General features: G+C 44.5%; 1 protein-coding gene across 5 annotated transcripts in view; it reads right to left on the bottom strand.

The window, feature by feature from the left end:
• The window catches only part of GRID1 (glutamate ionotropic receptor delta type subunit 1), a 799,624-nt gene extending 786,182 nt beyond the window's left edge, over positions 1-13,442 (bottom strand). For 2 of the 5 annotated variants that reach the window (XM_043552249.1, XM_043552248.1), the window contains exons 1-2: positions 13,046-13,442; positions 10,318-10,473 (exon numbers count right to left, since the gene is read on the bottom strand). In XM_043552249.1, coding sequence (XP_043408184.1) covers positions 10,318-10,473; positions 13,046-13,124 — 235 coding nt within the window. In that variant the 5' untranslated portion in view covers positions 13,125-13,442. Of the gene's footprint in view, positions 1-7,045; positions 7,343-10,317; positions 10,474-13,045 lie in introns of those variants that run through there. The other 3 variants (XM_007054511.4, XM_043552244.1, XM_043552245.1) reach the window with 3 other exon arrangements.
• Positions 13,443-20,997: the final 7,555 nt, after the last annotated feature.

Here is a 20,997-nt window from a genome sequence, read left to right as displayed (position 1 = left end):
TAGCAGAACTCGCTAATCAACAATAGCGACTGGGGAGACCCATCATGCATTACCAAAGTGTGCCAATAAATAAGAAAAAAAATACAATTTATTTTTAAAATAAAAAAACGTCATTGACACATGTTCATTTACATTTTTATAAACACTGCTTAAGTTTGATTTGTGATGATGCTTCACAGTACACTGGTTAATACTGTAGCATATTTTGTATAAGTAAAGAAAGTAGCATAACACCCAACTATAGCTCCCTGGTATTAAATCTTTGATGGAAAACAGGGTGAGACCATTTGGTATTCTAGGAGAACAGTGAGCCAATCCTGCAGCCACTTGGTGAATTAAATTATTTTTAAATCTATGACTGTTCCACACCTATTGGTTGCTAAATCAAGGTATTAGCAGGTTGCATATTAGCAGGGAGAAAAGAAACAAGGTCAGTCTGTAATATAGGCTATTTGTAGGTCATATGCTACCTTCATTCTGTATTGCCTTGTCTAACGTTTTCTAGGAAATCACCCAGCCTATGTCTACTCTAGCCTTTTCAGAAGCTTTTTCCACCACAGAGAGCATGGATGCAGTTCCACCTCGGTAGAAGTAATAGTGCAGTTAGGGCTCCAGGCAACTCCAGCATTCTAACCACTATGTCACTTAAACTTGTTAGCCACTGTGTCATGTAGACCTGCTCTAAGAAGCCCAGGGCAGTCACACTCTTGGCAAACCAGCTGTGCCAAATTGGCTACTAACATTTAGCAAGAGTAGCTAACAGTGTAACAGAGAGAAACAAGCCCACTGTAAACAAGGACCATTGTTATACTGCCATTCATGGAGCTCCACCATGATAGTAACAGTGGGAGTTTTAGAATAGATGCAGTACTGCCATTTTTTTTTAATATTTAGGAAGTTTTAGCAAGTTTACATATCCTTCCCATGTAAATATCAGAAACAAAACAATCATTACAACAGTTAGCTTTTGTTTAAAGAGACATTTTACAGGAATATGGACAACAGATCTTTCTATTTAACAGGGTGTCACCATATTACAGAGTGAGCATCATCACAACACGGATGTCATTTCTAATGATTTTATTAAACTGAGTGAAATCTCCACATACACATATTTAACAGAGCAGGCATGTCTATCAAATGTTAATATTAAAAACATTGGACAGGTGTGCAATGTTTTTTGCAGGTGAATGTATTTTGTCTGAGTACTGAATAAAACAGGGGTGGGCAAACTTTTTGGCCCGAGGGCCACATCGGGGTTGCAAAACTGTATGTAGGGCCGGGTAGGGAAGGCTGTGCCTGCCCAAACAGCCTGGCCCCCACCCCCATCTGCCCCCTCCCACTTCCCGCCCCCTGACTGCCCCCCTGACCCATCCAACCCCCCCCACTGCTCCTTGTCCCCTAACTGCCCCCCCCGGGATCCCATCCCCTATCCAACCCCCACTGCTCCCTGCCCCCTGACTACCTCAACCCCTATCCACACCCCTCCCCCTGACAGGCCCCCCAGGATTCCCATGCCTATCCAACTGCCCCCTACTCCCCGTCCCCTGACCCCCCCCTGCCAGAAACTCAGCCCCATCCAACCGCGCCCTGCTCCCTGTCCCCTGACTGCCCCGCAGGACCCCCTGCTCCTTATCCAACCCCCCTGCTCCCCGCCGCCTTACCATGCCGCTCAGAGCAGCAGGAGCTTGCAGCCCCGCCGCCTGGCCAGAGCCAGCCACACCACCACACTGCCTGGCAGGAGTAGCGGGGCCAGAGTGCTGGTGGCGCAGCGACCTGAGGCTGCAGGGGAGGGGGGATAGCAGGGGAGGGGCCAGGGGCTAGCCGGCTGGGAGCTCAAGGGCTGGGCAGGACAGGCCCGCGGGCTGGATGTGGCCTGCCGGCCGTAGTTTGCCCACCTCTAGAATAAAATGTAACCAAATATCTAGGTATCTCTCTGTCCTCTTTCCACTTCGCTGGGTATATAATTGGTGTGTTGATTTTTCCATAACCACAACCTCCCACAGTTTTCCTCCATGGTTGGCCTATTTTTGTTTTTTTCCAGTGAGAGGTTACCAATGGCCAAGCAGGTACTAGATGATGAGAGATTAATTCTTCATTTCCTGCTGGTCCTCTTTTCTGGATCAAACCCCATTCCTCTTGGGTAACTTACCTATTCACATCCTTTTCCAGGGTGTCATATATGGACAGGCTTTTGTTAGGAAAGCTGTCTGCAAAGTTTGATATGAATTAGTTCTAATTTTTGTTTCCCAACTGACCAGATTCCATTACACCTAGTAAAGTTAGAGTTCTGTACAAAACCAGTATTCTAGAAAGTTGAGAAACATAACCCCTGACCTGAAAGTACTAGTACCAGGGAGAGTGGGCAGTCCAAGTGCATTTTGATCTCTAAATAAGTTAGAAAAGTTTCTTTACTGGATTGTGAGCACAGGCATTTTTAACCACACCCTAAACAAAGTTAGGCAAAATAGTGGTGAAAGTGCCTGAGTTGCCACTCCCACTGTCACTAGCACTGGTACAGCTGCACCAGCAGCAGCGCAAAGCAGGGAAATTTCACAAAACTGTTAAGTAGGAACAGCCGAAGCATGAAACCCCATGGATGTCATGTGTTGGAGGCAGCATAGAACTTAGAAATTCAATACATATTTCCTGATCTGCATATTCATGAATGCATTACATTACACATGGTACACAGCCAAAACGATGTGGCTGCTTTTGAAGGATACGGTTTGAGAGGGAAGGAAATTCATCCCAGGGCTGTATGCTCTCTACAAAAACAAAAATAAAAATATTTGGGGTATCTTTTCAAAATGGTAGCCTCCCAGGTGCAAGATATCCTCACATTTTTGCACCTACAATTGAACAGTGAGTAGCTATGCCTCAAAATACCCAGCTGTAATTAGAGGTATGTGTACTTGGATTTGTTGCTTGCAATTCATAGGCTGCATTCATCATAAGCCTAACTGAATCTGCCCCCCTTTATGAAATACTGGCATATTTGTTTCAAACTGAAGGAAACACAGGGTCATTGCCACTAACATAACATAACAAACATGCACATGCAGGGAGAGATGGAGATTTCAAAATGTTGTTTTCTTTAATTTTGTGAAGCATTCTAGCCAAGCCATACAACTAAAGAGCATAAAAGCACAGGCAGAATGAGATGACAGTGTCACAGATGCCTTCACTGTGGCAGTCCTTAACAAGTCTCAGTTTGGTCTCGGAAGGCATGAGGAGGTAAAAATGTTAAGCACATTCACCCCACTGAGCAACAGCTTTTAACCACAGTAGACTAGTTAGAAATATGTAGTTACACAGCCAGGTCTCTAGGACTAGGGGAGCAATCCCCTGCTTACACTGTATCTGCCTGGTTTTGAGAATGCTTTGAAAGCTCAGAATGAAACTAGAAATGATGTATATAACAATATGTTCACTCTGGAGAACTCAGAGTTCAGCTGCCAAAGAGTTCTAAATAAGACAGTGTATCCCAGTGAAACCTGCTTGGAAAATATGCTCAAACGAGCTGCAAGAGAATAGCAGATAAAGGAGATGCTAAATGAGAGTGAAAGACACATGAGAAACCACTAAATTAATGACAGCACATTAATAAAAACCAACCCTTTGCAAGTCTGGCAGACAAATCTAGAATCCTTTTTATATTTACTATTAAATATTTAACCTTAAGTACGGGGCATCATAGTATTTCTTGACCAAGCAATACATTTTCCCACCCAATCTTATACAATACAATGAATCAATACAATCTTATATTTTTTTTTAAAAAATCACTTCATATGAACAAGAATATATTAGAATTCCTGAGATCCATTATGGTTTGCAATACTACCCTGACCCCCACCCTTCTTCTCCCCATGTTCAGGGACTAAACATCTTAAAGATATAAAATATAGTGAAACAACAGACTTTCACCTCTAGGGCCATGCTTTCATCTAAAAACTAACCAAACAAATCAGAATGCCTTATCTCATGTTTACATGACACCATTTTAGCCTAGACTTATATATTGACCTGTCCTGAGCTTGCCCAAAGACTGAGGGGGACACTTTCACCATGGCTGGCAGGCATTTCTCCGTTTATTGTTTATGTGGCCATTTACACTTAAAGCTGCGCTCAACCCAAGGAGAAAGCAGTATCTGCAATTGAAAGCTGAAGACTCTATTCAGGTATAATTGCAATACAGCGTCTGTCCCCTCTATGAGTTTCTACTCAGAGTGTCACTCTAACTACCGTGAAATAAACTTGTAAGGGAGGGTGTGGGGAGAGACAGACCTAGAACCTTACAGAAATTCACTAATTGCCTCCACAGTTCTATACCCTTAGGCTAGGCATGTGTTTAGGTTCTGCTTTGAATTTTGGCTGAGCAAACAAATCCTAGAACAACAAAGGTAATGCCTCTGTTTCGCAGTTTCACTTGTACATTTAGGCATATACATGCAGCTCGACTTACATCTAAACAAACAAAAATGCTCAATACCTACTGTTTCTGTAACTTGAAACGTATGTACATGGCTACGGCAGTTTGAGAACTTCCCCATGCACACATCCTTGCCAAGTCCCACATGCAAGAGACAAGGGAACAGCTTCACTCCAAGGTACACAACATGGACACACAAATAACTCAAAAAAGTCAGCAGCTGTGAGTCACTCGTGTACCACAGCAATATGCATGGAATAAACAGGTAACTAAAATCAACCTATGGAACATCATCCTCACTCTCAACACATGTACTGAATTCCAAAGTATTCTCGGCTTTCCAGTGCTAATAGCCTTTTAGCCTCAGCAGGCATGCAAGGTTGCTCAAATTAGAAACAATTCATTGAAAGGAACCACTGTCTATGAAAATAGAACAATTTGCAATTCTAGGAAAGGTTGTATTGGCATTTCAAAACAGTTTCAAGATTTCTGAATAACTACCTCTATCGGATCCTCTCCCCATGATGCACTGTGACAGTTAAAATGGCAAAAGGTTTTTTGGACTGTTAGCCTTTCTGCCCCAACAGTGTTTAAAAACATTTAGATCTCCTGCTGAACTATTTTATACACACAGAGATACACACATACTTTTTTTTTTTAAACCTTAAACAGCCGTATTTTCAAGACAGGCTAGAAACTGATTTACAGTTGTCTTTTGGACTCCACTGTGAAACATACACTCACTTTTCCTCAACAAGATCACTCCAGCAGCAAGTACAGAAATGGCCATTTGAACTGAAAACTTTCTTTTCCAAATATTTCACAGTCTTAGCTGTAAAAGAGTTCCTTATACCTTTCAGCTTTCAAACTTCTTAGCTCAGAAAAAAAAAAAAGCATCATTTTAAGGAATTTCTCGGGTTACTGATAAAAACATTATTTGCACTAGTTCACAACTCAGCACTTTTACAGATGTTGGGTTAACACTTGGCACACAGCTTCTTTACAATGAAGAGAACAAAAGGGATCAACAATTAAATTAACATTGCACCATGTAATATTGTGCAGAAAGGCTGCTGCTGATTTCTATAGAACAGCCAAACCAAGGTAACCATTCTCAGGTTTTGATTTTTTGCCAGCTATTTACAATGAACATGTTTTTTTCTCTCAATTAACACTAATTGTCACAGGCATAAAGACCATACTCCAGAAAGTGTCATTCCAGTACATGAGCAAATATAAAATCAAGTCCTATTTTATATATACATGAAAGACACCAGATTTCACTGTTATGTCATACTTCTCCGCTGCCCACATTTGATTGTTTCATCCACTTGTTCCATCTTGTTATAAAACTAGATTGTGAGTTCTGTGGAGCAGGGACTGTCTCTTTACTGCTTGTTTGCACAACCCTTAGCACAATGAGGCCTTGACCATTGGCAACTAGGCACAACTGTAATACAAATCATTACTGAGTCATAAGAGGAAGTTTTCCCCACAAGATGCAAGCTGAACTACTTAGGGTCATGTTTTAGAACTAGGCTCCATGTTAATTGCTATGCTCAAGCGTCTATAAACCCATTAGCATGGAATTCCACCTAAACAGAGAGAGAGAGACACACACACACACACACACAAATACTCGGCTCTCATTTACCTATTGCAGTTACCGGGCATTCACCATCACTGTATTCTGTTGAGCAAAGGTCCCTATAGCTTTTTCCAATGTCTAAGGTATATCTGTATATCTCCTAGTGTTGAAAATGGCTTGTTTCTGGAAAATAAAATACTTTAAGTAGGCCATTACTCCTGGAAGTGAACTAATCCTATCGAAAAAATACTGCTGCTTTTCAAATTTTTTTCCTACCCCTGCAAAAAAATCTTATACTAAATACCAACCCAAGTGCATTTAAAAAATATTATCAGTAATTAAATTCTTGTTACCGTGTAATAAACCTTGTCACATGAAGTGTTTACTTTTCATAATATTACCTTAGTACCACTGAACTGAAGTGCCTGCTTGCACCATTGATTTAAGTAGGAATAATTCACAGTGTTACTGGGTAATGCTGTTTATAAAGGTACTTGAAACAAAAAATAATATTGTGTGCCGTGTTTGATTCTCTGAGCTACTCTGGCAGTAGTATCACACTGGACTATTTTTACTCCAGAGTGTTTTGTACTACACAGCGTCCCATTACAATGAAACTAATGTTTACAACACTGATTTCCATGGCACCGCTTAGAAAGACATTACACAGGAAGAATAATGTGGGTGTCAGTGCATTTTATATAGTAATAGCAACATTATGTGAGCAGTTAGAGCAGCTGATTTGCTCCAGGTTATTTTGACTACTGTAAGCAAAGTCCTAGTGAAATGAGTAGGGCATCTGCATAACTGATTACAACGAAACTTTGAATAGTAAGAATGACACCATGTAATTTTGTGCAGAAAGATACTGCACAGTACAAATAGCATGGTTACTAGTGCATCCCATGCATCATTCTGTCAGCATATTGAATAACAGTTGCAAATGAAAGAAATTCAAACCCCAAAAAGGGGGGGAGGGTCTGACTTGAACCAATAAAGCTGCCACTCTGTTTTTTACTCACCCATTGTGGCAAGATATTGACACACAGGATGAAGATACGATCATTTTGAGGTCCCCGAGAGAAGAGGACGACATAAGCCTTAACAGCTAGGTGACAAAGGGTGATTTTTCAATGTAATTGTAACGTTTATTCCACATTTCCTCTGGTCTCCAGTGTGTGATCAGAACTGCAGGAAATGATTCTAAATTTAGATGCCCACTGCCCATCAGTGGGCATCTCCAAGAAAATCTGGGTCCTACACTTTTTCAGGCACTGAAGATATGCTGTGGTGCCTAATGATCTGTACCAAATAGATTAAAGTCTGACCAGAATCCTTCCTGTGGTTTCAACACAGTTTTCACAGTGAATTATTACTTTGGAAATATTCTTTCCTGGAGGTACTGCTATTCCTGCAGGATTAAAAGGGAAAAAAAGAAAACTACCAAGTCAAGAAGTATTCTCTAGTTTGGTCAAGTTCCTCAGAACAAGCTGAGCAGTTGGACTTGCTGTCCACAAGACTGTCAGCTTATATCCCAATGTGATCAAAGTAGTTTAAAGCTTTTACTTTTGAGAAGAGGAGACACTGTTGGAAGCACTTGTTCAGCCAGCCAACTACTGTCATTTCCATGAATATGAATCAACTTCAATATAGGACATTGACATTTTGAAAATGTAGGAAGAGCTGATCCTTCAGTTAGTCTTTGCCAATAATAAACCCTTCTATTCCATAGTTTGTGACTATGTATTTTTCCCCAGTCACAAGCACCTTTCTTGCCCCATTTTCAAGAATGTCAGGCCTGATCCAAAGCCTGCTGAATGAACGTCATCTATGTCAATGGGCTTTGGATCAATTCCCCAAACAGGTTTATTTTGTTGCTGTCTTGGATTTATGTGACAGCAAAGAAGCAGGCATGGTGGCAAAAAAATGTCAGAAGGAATTGTTTGGGGTTTATGAAAATGAATATTTGATGCAATTTTGTAACCATAATTTGCATGTACACAAGTTACACATAAATACATATGTATGAATGCAAATTTTCACACAGGAAAAGATTATTTTCCCTGTTCTGTAATATTAAGGGTAAGACTAGTGATGAATCATTTTTTAAAATATTGTCGGGGTATATAAATAGCTCTCTTTTCTAGAATAATTATTACTCAAAAACCCTGCTGCTGAAATAACCCAGGCAATAATCAACCTTGGCTTCTTCATCAAACCCCAATAACATCTTTTTAAAGTCTTATTTGTAAAGGCAAGCTGATTAATTTCAAACATTTTCCTTTGCAATAAAAGCTAATTGAAATGATTTACCGATGTAACTACTTTTCAGATCTTATAAACGCTAGGAAAATGCTCAGCCAGTTACTTAGCTACCCCATTTAATCCACACGTAAAACCTCAGTGGAATCAAAGACTGTGAAATAAAACAGCTGTTTTTCAAACCACTTTCCCAGTTTTCTCCCTACTTTCAAAACTTACTTCTCCATTCATCCACACAATAGGGGGTTAACACGATAATAAAGTATTAAACACAACAGCAAACTACAAGGACAGCATCATCGCCATTCCCAATAGACTTCGCACCCAGTCCTTATTTTAGTCTAGCTGTATTTGATCCTATCTGTGACTGGTAAAATCTATACATATGTAAATCAAACTATCCCTCACTCTGTGAATCAAAACTCGCTTTCGGGGGGAGAGGGGGTAGAGAAGCCTGAAGCCTCTGCCGGGGGGGGGGGGGCCTAAGCCCCTTTTAAAGTGGGGGCTTCAAGGCCCCTGACATTGCACAACTTCTCACATTTATTGCAGTCCCCGCACATTGCAGCACTTAGCCTCTTTATTGATGGATGTTTAATATTTCCTTCCATTTTCAGCCCTCTCTCTCCCAGCAACAAGTTAGGACAGACCTTAGAGATGGCACAAGGGGGCTAGGGGCCAGCCTAAACGTTTGGGCACCAATAACGTGTTTTGGTTTCTTACCAAAGACTGCTCAGACTGTGTCTCACCATTCACATTCTTTGAAGCAATTTTTTGAGTTACTAGACCTCACGCACACACAAGCACCCCGGCTCTGCGCCAGCCCAAGGCGGTCTGCGGGCATGGGGAGTTCAAGTCAGGAGACAAACGAAACGAGAACGCAAAACTAGCCCAACCCACACTCGCTCTGAATCCTGCGGGGACACCGCATAGTAACTACCAGGGCCCTTTAATTCCCGTAGAAAGGAATTGTTCCCTTATACACTTGCAGGCTCCACTTCCGACCATTCTCTCATCGGTGGCTTAGACTTCCCTGTGTCGCACTGAACCGCCTTTACATCACAGAGTTATGGGAGGGTAGTCTGGCCCCTCGCTCTCCCCCTCCCCCCTCCCCCAATAAATAACATCCGAAGCACCTGCCAGTGAGCGGGGCTTTCAGGTGCCCTTCGCTCTGGCACCTGTTGCAACTCCAAGCCCCGTGCTCACATTCTCCCTTCCCCAAGGAAGGGCTCCTCAGCCGGATCGCCCTTCCCCAGAGCGCAGGTTGCGAGGCCGAGAGAGGTCGCCTCTGTGCAGCGCCTGAGCTGCCTTCCTTCCCCCAGCACACCCCACAACGCCTGACGTCCGCCACTGCTCTGGCCCTGCGGCCAAAGACCAGGCGCCGCCGCCCGGACCTGCCCAGCGAGACACGGGGCACCAGGCCAGACGCTCGTGTTGCGTGCGCCGCCGGACACACGTGCGCTGCCCTGCCTGGCCGCTCACACGCACTAGCGAGCGGCTGCTGCTCGGGAAGGAGTTTCACAGGAATGACAGCTCTCCGCGAGCAGCCACCACAGCGCCGGGCAGCCTCCCGCTCCGGGCTCTTTCCTTGTGAAACAGCGCCAACCTTCGGCCGCCGGAAAGTTTCCAGCCCCGGCAGAGCTGCCCGCGCCTCCGGAAGAGAACCGCCTGGGCCACAGGGCTGCCGGCGCCCGCCTCCACCCCGATCGTGCACCCAGCGCACGGGGCTCCAGCAGCCCTGTCAAGCTTGACAGTAAACGACGGGAGCGATGGGGGGGGGCAGTAAAAGTCGGGAGCTGGGGGGTCCTCAACTGCTCTTTGGAGCCAACACCCCTCCCCCCTTCCCGCGTATTATTAGAGGGGAAAATAACGCCCACGGGCGGGAAGGCGAGTCAGCCCGGGCATACCGGCCCTGACAAACACCTGCAACAGACGCGCGAAGCAGAACTACCGTCTCCCCCGGCCCAGCAGCCGGGGCTCTGCGAAGCCCTCGCCGCGGGTCTAACCGAGCCGAGCCCCCCGCCGCGGCGCTTACCTTCCTGCACCGCATGGAAGGGGTTGTTGGCCTCTATGAGCTTGATGGAGTACGTGATTTTCTCGCTCTGTAAAATGTCGTCATTGAGGTTCAGATCGGACACCGCCTGCTTGAAGACTTCGTCGTCCTTGGCAGCATTTCCTTCAAAAATGGCACCTGTTGGCATGACCACATCAGAATTTGATCTTTCCCAGGAGGACAGAGGGGTGGGGGAGTTAGTGGAGAGACGGGGAAAGTTAAGGCTCCCTAACCTTGTTTATTTTCCCCTGCCTAAAGTTTCATTTATATACATCTATATAAATCAGCTACCGCTCTCTCCCCTGGAGTGCGGTGTTTTAACACGGCCAGTTCAGTGTGGCACTGAGAACGTTGTTGAGCTCGGGTCCATGGGAGAATTTGAAAACAAGTTAACAGAAAACAGCTTCCTTGCTCCCAGGTTTATCGGTGACCGTACACAGGCATTTGTTGTTCAGGCGCATTAAATCACACACACACACACACACACAAAGTCTTCATGAAGCCTTTTCTTGCCCAATAGGTTAAGTATGCTTCACCAACCATCACTTACTGGTTTTTAACCAAATCCCCTAGAAAAAAAAATTGCTTTGTGAGTTTGAATGTAATAGAAAAGGAGAGGTGTTAGAAACACAACCAACTTTTGCTCTGGGTTTTTTCTGCTGTTCGCCTGGTTTGTCATTGTTTTGGGTTTTGAATCTCTGCTGGATACACAAACACACACTGATTTAGAGTCAGCCTGTGTGTTCAGTAACCTGAAAGCTTCTAATTTCAGGCCGTGTTTATGCAGTTAAGGTGAAAACATCTGGCGAGCTGTGTTACATAACATACTCTGACTACGGGAGCGTGTGTGTGCACTTTAGATTTACTATTTTGTTATGCAGATCAAGGATTTTTTAGGTTAAAGGATTAAAAAAAAATCACTTCCCTCCCTGGTACAATATTGCTTATTCACACTAGTTCTGTGTCCTGAAGTCTTACAAAGATTCGCGTGTAAATTCACAAATCCAAGTTCAGGGGGGTCCTCCCCTTCAATCTTTTGAAGCCCTTATTTCGGAAGAGGCGCTAAAATATCACTAAGGCTGAAGTGTGGGGCAGGCATACGAGCCACGAATCTACAGCTGGCCTTCACCTTGTCCATTGGCAGGCAAAGAGGCAGAGAGGCTTTGTGGACGTCTGGCCGCCATCAGCTGCTGTGTCTCTGGACTCCCCCCTCTCCAGCTCCACTGATGAGAAATGGGGCTCGCTTTCCTCCTCTTCAGCAAATCGCGAAAAAAGTCGGAAATCTCCAGTTTGCATCCAAGGTGAACAACGTGCTCCTGGTGCAGCTGAAATCCTGTAAGTGCGTCCAGCGCCTGGGAGGACGAGACGCAACCAGGGCTTCCCCGCCGCCCTCCCGCCTCGCCCCCTTGGAAATCACGGGTAGCTCAGAGCTTTCCTCGCACAGCGGGCAAAGTTGACTCGGTCTCTTTTCTCGGCTAGATCCGCAATGCTGTGGGCTCTGGCCCTGGCCTCAGCCTCCTGGTTGTTTTACAGGGCTGGTGTCTGAGCATCCTCGTTCTCCCCGCCGCCACCCCATCAGCTGGTTCAAAATCGGTCCCCACCCCCCGAGACATTCCCCCACATGCTCGCCCCCGCGCCCTCACGCGTGGCCTCTGGAGGGGGCAAACTTGTTACATTTCGTGTCCATCAGGGCACAGGGCGCGCGCTCTGTAGCTCCGGACTGAACTCCCACCCAGCCTCTCTTGCTCCATGGCTTCTCTCTCTCCTCCCTGAGGATTTTCCTCCTCCTCCTCCTCCTCCTCTAAAGGCGGATGGGAATCATTGCTCTTCATTTCCCCGCCACTCTCCATCTCCTCCCCTCTCATCTGCCAGAAGCCCGAGGGGCTTGTGGAGGATTTTGTCCCTCTCTTTCCCCCACCCTCATCTTTATTCGATACCCGCCAAAAGGTGACTGCAGAGCCTTTGCCTTTTGCTGGCCAGACTTTCCCTGGACATTCCTCTACCCTGCTCCTAGAAGCCACAAAAGTTATCTGTCCAGCATGCGCCATTGCCCCAGCCTCTCCTTCTCCCTCCTCCGCCTAGCCAGGTTTCTCCTCGCTGGAGACTTCAAGCCTTGCAGCCCAAAGGTTTTAATGAGCCCTTATTCAAACCACAACAGTTGTGCGCGCACACACACACACACACAGAGCTACTGCGCATCTAGCATCTCCTAACCCTTTCCCAGCCAACTTGTCCCTCCTGCATTCCCGTTACAGTAGCATCTGCTATGACTGGGGAAGGGGACGCCGGGGGTGGGGGGATTTTTGGAAAGTTTCCCCTACGGGATGGCTCCTATTCTGTCTTGCCTTGTTTACTAGGGGTGGCGGCGGACGAGAGAAAACCTCGCACGCAAACAGGTCTGAGCCCAGCATCTAGTACAACCAGAGAAACGGCAGCAGCAAACCTGCGTCCTGTCTCCAGAGAAACCCCTGCAGCGATTCAGTGCTAACGTGCTTGCAGCATCCTTGCAACCAAAAGGGACCCCAGCGTCGCTTCCTCATCTCGCTGCTAACTTTGCAATTCGGAGGATTCGGGTGGCTTTTGTGCCCCCCTCTCTGGGGAGTTAATGGGGCTCGCTCGCCCTCTGCCCGTGACATGATGGGGTTTTAAGGAGACACCATCCCTTTCTTGTATTTGTTGCTTTCCCCCCCCTCACCCCCTCCCTTCTTACCAATGTGGATGATGGAGTCCGCCCGCACTGAAACGCACTGAAATATCCAGGGGAAAAGCCAGAGCATCACCACTTCCATTTCCAGCCTCTCGCGGAGCACATCAGCCCGGATTTGATGGAGAGACAGAGATGGGGGAAAAGAAGAAGGGGGGAAAGGTACCCAGATTTAAAAAAAAATCAAAAAATCCCAGACCCCGAAACCCCAAGGATTTTCCAAGACTGAGACGATGGAGAGAACGGGGAAGCAGGGGGACGACAGCAAGAAAAAGGCGGGGGCTAAAAATATGTGCAGATGGATAGATCCTGGGTGTCTGCGAGGAAGCGGCAGCAGGGCAGAGACTTCAGCAGCAGCTCTTCACCACTCCGTGTGTGTCTGAGCCCCAGCGCACAGCAAACTGCGGAGGACCGCCCCCCCCCCCGGACCACGTGATTGCAGAGACTCACCACTCAATATAGTCTGGGCGAAACACACAAGGAGATGGAGAGAAGAACGTAGAGGAGGGAAACAGTGGAGCCCAGTTCCACCCAGGAGCCTTGCCAAAAACGGGGGCTGGAGGGGGTGGCACGAGGAGATGGGGAGAGAAGAGCTAGGATGGCACAGGATGGGAGAAAAGGTCTGTGGCGACAGGGGGGGGCTAAGAAGGCTTTCAACAGGAAGGGGAGTTTGAGATATGAGAGGAAGATCTATGCCAATCAGTGAAACTGACTACAATCTGACCGGCAGAGAGCAGAGGGGGACGAAGAGGCGCTCTGACACAAAGGGGGGAATCTTAGCTGATCCCAGCAGCTCCCCGGTTGCCGGGGGAAAGCGCTCCACCATCACTTGCGGGGAACAGCTTTCCCCACACAGGCTAGTGCGGATTTTATGGAGATGCCCGTATCCAGCAGCTGCCCAGGCTTGCTTTACTCCCAGCAGACGCTATCCACTCGTGCTCCTCCATTCAATCCAGCTTTCCCAGTGCTGAAGAGGATGCTGGCTCTAGTCTTCCCCCAGAACTCTTGTGTCCCCCTCTCCCCGGCAGCACTGTGGAGGGGACCGAAGTTCAGAGCGCCGTTAACGAAGATTTGGGAGCCTCCATAGAGAGAGTTTAATTCCTTGAACTACCTGGAAATCTTACCGACCCTGGCCAGTCTGGAAACTTAGCCTCTGAATCGCAGCCCCGCTGCTTTATTTGGTTTCGGCGTTTGCCCCCACCCGCCCTCTCGCAAGGGAAGCGCTGGCTAAAAGTTTGACGCTGGAGTGATCGGCTGCATTAAAAATTGGGGGGTTCTGCTTCACCTCAAAAGGGGGGGGGACTTATCAATGACGTCATTAGTGTCAAAAATAAACAGCCCAGGGGGAAGGGCAAGGGTGAATGGAAGCCGCAGATTTAGAAAATCTTAACACTTGGTTCCAGGTTTTTATACTTCAGTGACAAAATTGTATCGTGTTGCAAAGTAAAAAGGAACAAGAACGCCCGTGGCTGGTGTAATAAAGATGCTGCTGAGGAGGGTATGAAATTCCAAGGTTCCTGTTCCAATCTCAAGTCCAGGATTTTATTTTCCGTTGACGATCGAACTGAAAACGTGATATTTACCCCCACGCTGGGAAAGTGGCACCACAAAGCTGTCCTCTCTCTCGGTTTAAGCTTTCAATGAAATCTAATTCCTAAATTGGACATGCTCAGAAGACTAATTCATCCCCTAAAACAAATGCATCAGTGATTGCAGGCATGCAAACGTGATAAGAGTTTAAATATGACAAGGATCCCGGGGAAACAAATTCATTCAGGAGCCTGAAACGTAATTAAAACTACTGCCAGGAAAATGAGTTGAGAGCAGGATGTTACTAAGATGATTAAATCGCTCTGGGGCTGAAGCCTGGACTGCTTTAGCAATGGATACATGTAATGGCAGTGTTTGGACATTTTGAGGCGGGACCAAGGATGGTCAGTCATCCTGCAAGTGCAGAGACTAGGAGTAAAGCGTTAAAGTCAGATCTTTCTCCCACTGAAGTCAATGACAAAACTCCCACCCACTTCACTGGGAGCAGGATCTGGCCTTTGCTTGTTTGCTATCATGGAATCTGTCTACAGACTACCTAAAATAGGGGCTTTTCTACATAATATTTGGGTGGTCCATTTTTCCCCCGTCCTCTATTGCACCAGTAATTTCAGATCAATGGAGCATACATTTTATAACCAACACCTTGTTCAGTGCAGAGAGCATTCTTCATGCAGAGCGTAGTACCATGAAAACACTTGACACAAAGGGGTAGCTAAAACAGGTAAGCTTTACTGTCCTGGATGAGGGAGGAAAAATGAATGGATGGAGTAGAGTAAAGGAAAAGGAAGATGAAATTGAAATGGTGCCAGGGAGGATCCCTGTTCATTGATCTGTGTCAGCTTGCTATTGAGTTTGTTATAGTCACAGCTTTTGATCAGGAAGAGGCAGGGGGTAAATGAAACAAGATACACTTTTTAAAATAAATCACATTCTAACTTACAGTGTTTTGGTTTTACACATGCAATTTCCCATTGATCAGTGCAAAATGATTAAATACGATACTCAGTAATCCATGGAATAAAAACATTTAATCCAGATCATTGGCTTCTAGGACAAAGATCAATAGAAACTTTCCTTATCTGACAACTTTAGCAGGTAAAAATTCATTCTAATTTACATTTGTTTCAAATCAATATGCACTTACTGACCGATGCTGTGAAGAAGGGCACAGAGCTATTCTTCTGGTCACTTATGAAATTAAACACCTATATTCACTGCAGTCATGTGTATTACACTGTAGTATGTGTACGGGATTTATGGGAAGAAAATAATTCCATCTTATAACCTCTTTGCCTTAGTCCCTCTATCTGGAAAATGAGATTAACAACATAGCATTGTGTGGGAGTTAGTTCACTCAAGTTTGTAAAGTGCCATGGGATTCTCAGACAGAAGGCCCTATAGAATTACAAATGTCATCCTATCTATTTATGAAGGCATCCCAGCACCATTCATTTAGACTTCAAGCTGTTTGGAGCAGGTTTGTCTCCTATTCTGTGTTTGCACAGTAGGTCCCTGACCTCAGCTGTGGTCTCTAGGCACTACTGTAATAAGTAAATAATAAAACGGTAATGCATAACTTTGCAACTATAACTAACGAAGAATCCACCAGCCAAATAAATTAGAAGGGAAATCAAAGTGCAAGCTACTTTATCCACATAAAGGATTGATTCCCAACAGGGAAGAGTAGGGAAAGAAAAGAAGGGAGCTCAGACTATACAAAAATAGGCCAACTGAAGAGATACCAATATGAATGTACTTTTGTCTCTGCTAACTGACAATGTGAAAGAAAGATAAATAACTTCCATAAAAAAGAGCTTTACAATTTAAGTAAATGTACAGCCTCAGCTAATAAAGGAAACCAGAACTCAAACTGAAATTGTGCTCAGACTGCTAATTGTGGCCCCAAGCCAGCACCTGTATTTCAGTGCCCCAGTCTTCCCTTTGAAAACTGGTCAGCCTACAAGGAGAGGGCAGAGGGAAATAAGAAGAGACAAAACCTGCAGCCACATCACTTGCAGTCAATAGGGCTCTGCATGGGTGCCGGGGCCTACCCTCACAGAGCTCAATGCAGGCTTGGGGTCTGTATGTAGACTCATTCAGTCTTCCCAAAGCTCTCCAAAGCAACCCATGAAAGAGGAGAAGCATGAATGTTTGGTCCAATCCTGCTAGCCCATCACATGCAGGAGCATGATTGATTTAATAGGACTTCTGCACTTGGAGAACTTGTAAGATCAACACCTTAATGCTGGATTTTTTTTTCCTCCTTTAAGTCAAACACTTACGATTATTGACCAACCGCTTGTATTTAACTTCTGTTTGGATGGCTTTGCTTTCACAATGCTCTTTACAAAGGGAAACAAAATAGGATTAGAATTATGTACATCAGAATTTGAAATCTTTAAGCACCATATAAATGGAAGGTCATTTCAGTTCCTCCATTCATCATCTGATCAGAAGAGCACTCGCATTTTGCTATGGCTATCCATAGTTCAGACACAGTGCTACGTACTAAAAAGCGAATCCATTTGCAGGCATTTTGCATAGTAAGAATATTATGACTCACCGTAATATTCCATCATCATTGTGTAGGGGCTGAGCCATTACATGAGACGCCACAGAATTTTCTGTGTCAGTGGAAGATTAACGTATCATTAGAAATAGGTAATGTAGCTACTGCACTATTCAAAGTTCAATACGCTGGCAACAGAGGTGAGGCTGAGTGCCATTATAAAGTTCACCTGCCTCTGCAAACCACCTTGGTGATTTTAAGCTAACCCATCATAAGATATTGCTGTACATAGTTCTGTTGTCGGAATGAATGTGAAATGAAATGTATGCTGATGGGCTAGCCTACTCTACAGGCACGGTTTGAATGAAGCTCTGCAAAATTCATGGCAGTAGAATTCTTGAACGTCTCAGAAAGGTGAACTGAAAGGCTTACCAGCCGCAGAGGACTAGACTTCAGCACTCTCTCTCCCTCTCTCCTGCCACAGCAAATGCCTTCACTGGACTCTACAGCTAGTTCCAACAGTGCTGCCAAACCTGCAACTGCACAAGGTACCCATACCATAGGGGGCCCACCGATCTCAGCATGATGAAAATGCTCCACAGTGTGCACAAAGCTGTTGATGAAAGAGAGCTCTGCAACAGGCCCTTACTAAAAAAGGCAGCTAACACCTACAAGTAAATGGTGTGGCTGCAACTTCCACCTTTTCTTCCTCTCCCCCTACCTTCCATCCTCCCCTTGTGGCTAAACCATATTTTCCCAAGTGAAAATGGGGATGCTGTTCAATGTGGGGTGTTTGTGGGGAAATTATGAAAGTTGATTGGGAAGTGGGGGGAAGGGGAGAGAGATGCACCAACTTTCCCCTCTCTGACTACCCTCCCCTTTGCAGAATGAATAACTGCAACACTTTAAAATAAAAGGCAGGGGTGGGAGAATACACGATTTATCCCCCTCTTGTTCCTTCACAGCTCTGTCCCAGTCCTCACTTTTTCTCACCCTTCCCCAGCCACCATTCAATCTAGTGCTTATCCTCCTAACTCCCCCTGTTGTCTTCCACCCACAAGTTACCTCTGATTCCTGCATCCCACCAATTCCCCCACAGTCACTCGACCTTATTCACCAATTTGCTTGTTCTTCCATTGATCCACACACTCAACCCTATTGTTCACGATCAGGGAAATTAATGCGCTTCCCCAGCTGTCATCGGGGTGCTTCTGGCCAACAGAGCATTTGCCAGCTCTAGTACAGATACTGGGCAGAGGTGGGGTGGGGCTGCTCAGTCCCCTCATTGTCTGTTGAGCTCTCACTTAGCTGGGGAGACAGGCAAGGCATCATCTTCCCCAATGACATGCCCTGGCAATCCCACTCCAACATATGGAAGGGGGCAAAGTCAGGAATTCTAGCTCAAGGAAAACGGCAGATCAGCTGTAGAGTAGCCCCAAAGCTATTGGGGGGAGGTGGGAGTTAGCGGGAGTGGCTGTCCTTTGGGATTTGCCTCCCACAGTGGAGGCACAGACCATGACTAGGCTATGGAGCTGTCACTGGGACCTCAGGATCTGACCCATAAAAAGTTTATATTTTTTAATCCCACTCTGCCCCATCAAAAGAGATAGGAATTGCTACTACTAGCTCCTCTTGAGTTTCCTATAATGTGAAGCAAATATCCCAGCGTATTAGCTGTTTGTTCTAGGGAGTATAAATCCTCCTAGATCTGTGCTAATTAAAAAAAAAAAAGAAATCAAGATTATTTTGTTTACTGCATTTTAATTTATTTTTGCAAACAACAGAAAGTAGGTTTTTTTTTAACTATTTCGCAAATTAGAATTTTATTGTGTTTTCCAGTAAAAGCTTTATTCCTAGGTGGGAACAGTACTGCAGAAACCAAATCCCATTATATAGCCTCAAGTTTGATGGACAGGATTCCTGGAATTTTTTTAGATCCACCTCCCCCTTTCCCCATTTCCCCGATTTTAAATTGCTTTGTTGCAGCTTCCTTTATTTTGGTGAACCCCACTTTTCTTTTTCCAAGGTTGTTCACGTAGTGAGATAAATCTTGCCGGAGGAATAATGGACTGGATTTTCTCTGTGAGGAAGGGCTTCTGGATCAGATTTTTCATACAATGCTTGATGTTCTTGATTAAATTTGTTGTGTGTATACTAACCAAATGAAAGTTTGCTACAGCCGCTATGATGCTCAAGATGATGTCTTTTAACATGATAGCAGTTTGCCTACCTTATTTCCAGATTTCTAACTGGTTTGATTCAACAGAATGCACACTTGCCTTTAGCATGTATTTGATTTAATTCACATTATGTTTGGTTAATTCCATCAGTTCAATATTTGTTGTATCAGGCTTGGAAGTATTTTTCATTCTCCCCCACCTCAAGCTGTGCCACTTGATGCCCTATTTTTTATTTATTTATGTTTTTGAAGCAGACTTCTTTGCAACAGGCCCTCTCATGTAGGCTTTTCCAGCCTCCCACATTTTTCTAGGAGCATAAATAGATGCTTAATTTAGTCCAGGGAGAAATATGGCTTTATGTGGTATATTTAATCTCCATCTAGGCATTTGTGTTTTAGAAACACTTAGATTCAGAAGAAACTCAAAAGGAGCATGGTTATTCACAACTGTTTCCTATCTAATCTATCTATCTATCTATGGTGTTTTGCAGAGCTTTCAACAAAATACATTTGATAGCCTTTATTTAATTGTCATTAAATCATCAAAATTGATAGTATGTTTTATGTAGAGCTACAGCAAGTATAGGCCTTATCTGCAGACTTATGGCTACCAGGCCCTAAATTACAACCCTGATATTGCTGTCTTTTTAGCTCGTATAGTACCATTAATGGCACTGGGTGTTGATCTGTCCAGAAGGTTAAAGGTCAGCCATATATTAACATAGTAGGGTTATCCTTATTTTTCATGTGGACAGGCGGCCAAAGAATCATCTGTCATTTCCTTAGGCACATTAATATTACTTATAACTGCTGGATAGAGCTTCTGCTTTCACTATCAGCATATTGATCTTTATTGTTTTGTTTGGACAGAGAACCTACATGGCATGTTTCTGGCCTCTGATTAGAAAATTCTTAAAATCAATTTTCTACTGCAAATATCTATTTTTGAATACCTGGGTTTTGAACTGTTATGGGGATAGGGGTGGTGGGAAGAGTGTGGTGGGAAAAGGGTACAGTTGACATTTTTAATCCAGAGAAATACATGAGGATCAAAAACTAAATAATTAAAGTATTTTAATTTTATATTAAAATGTTTTCTGAATTAATCCCATGGCACTCAAAATTTTGAAAAGGAAAAAATATATATAATTCTTCTGTTTCCCCCCTCCCCAAGATATTCAGAATTTTATCAAGGGGAACTATCACGCACAACCATTCAGAAGTGCTGAAATATCTGCTCTCATCTGTCATACTAATCACACCATCTAGTATTTAAAAGTGTTAAAACCTTTTTTAAAAAAAACAATGTAACTAACTCCATATTTAAGGGCTGAAGAACTTGATCCAAATCCCATTCAAGTTAATAGACTGACTCTCACTGCTTTCAATGGGTTTTGGATGACACCGTAAATGAGCAGCCTGATTATCAGATGTGCAGAGTACCCACAGCCCCTGGAGTCCAAACAGATGGGGCAAACAAAGAGAGAAGTCATGCTTTATTACATATTCATAACTCTAGAACGGGCAGAGGTTCATACTAGAGAAGGGGGGACAATTTCTAAATAACAGTTTATTTCCCCCAAAAATGCAGTTTTGGGTTGACCAAAAGTATTTGCAAATACATGTTGATTTGGTCAATGGTTTTGGCCAAAGGAAATTTTTTTTCCCCATTTTTGGTTCAGCAACTAAACCAAAAACAAAAAAAACATTTGTTCTCTG

This window comes from Chelonia mydas, chromosome 7 (assembly GCF_015237465.2).
Source record: "Chelonia mydas isolate rCheMyd1 chromosome 7, rCheMyd1.pri.v2, whole genome shotgun sequence".
NCBI lineage: Eukaryota > Metazoa > Chordata > Testudines > Cheloniidae > Chelonia > Chelonia mydas.
This window is presented reverse-complemented; position numbering and strand designations above follow the sequence as displayed.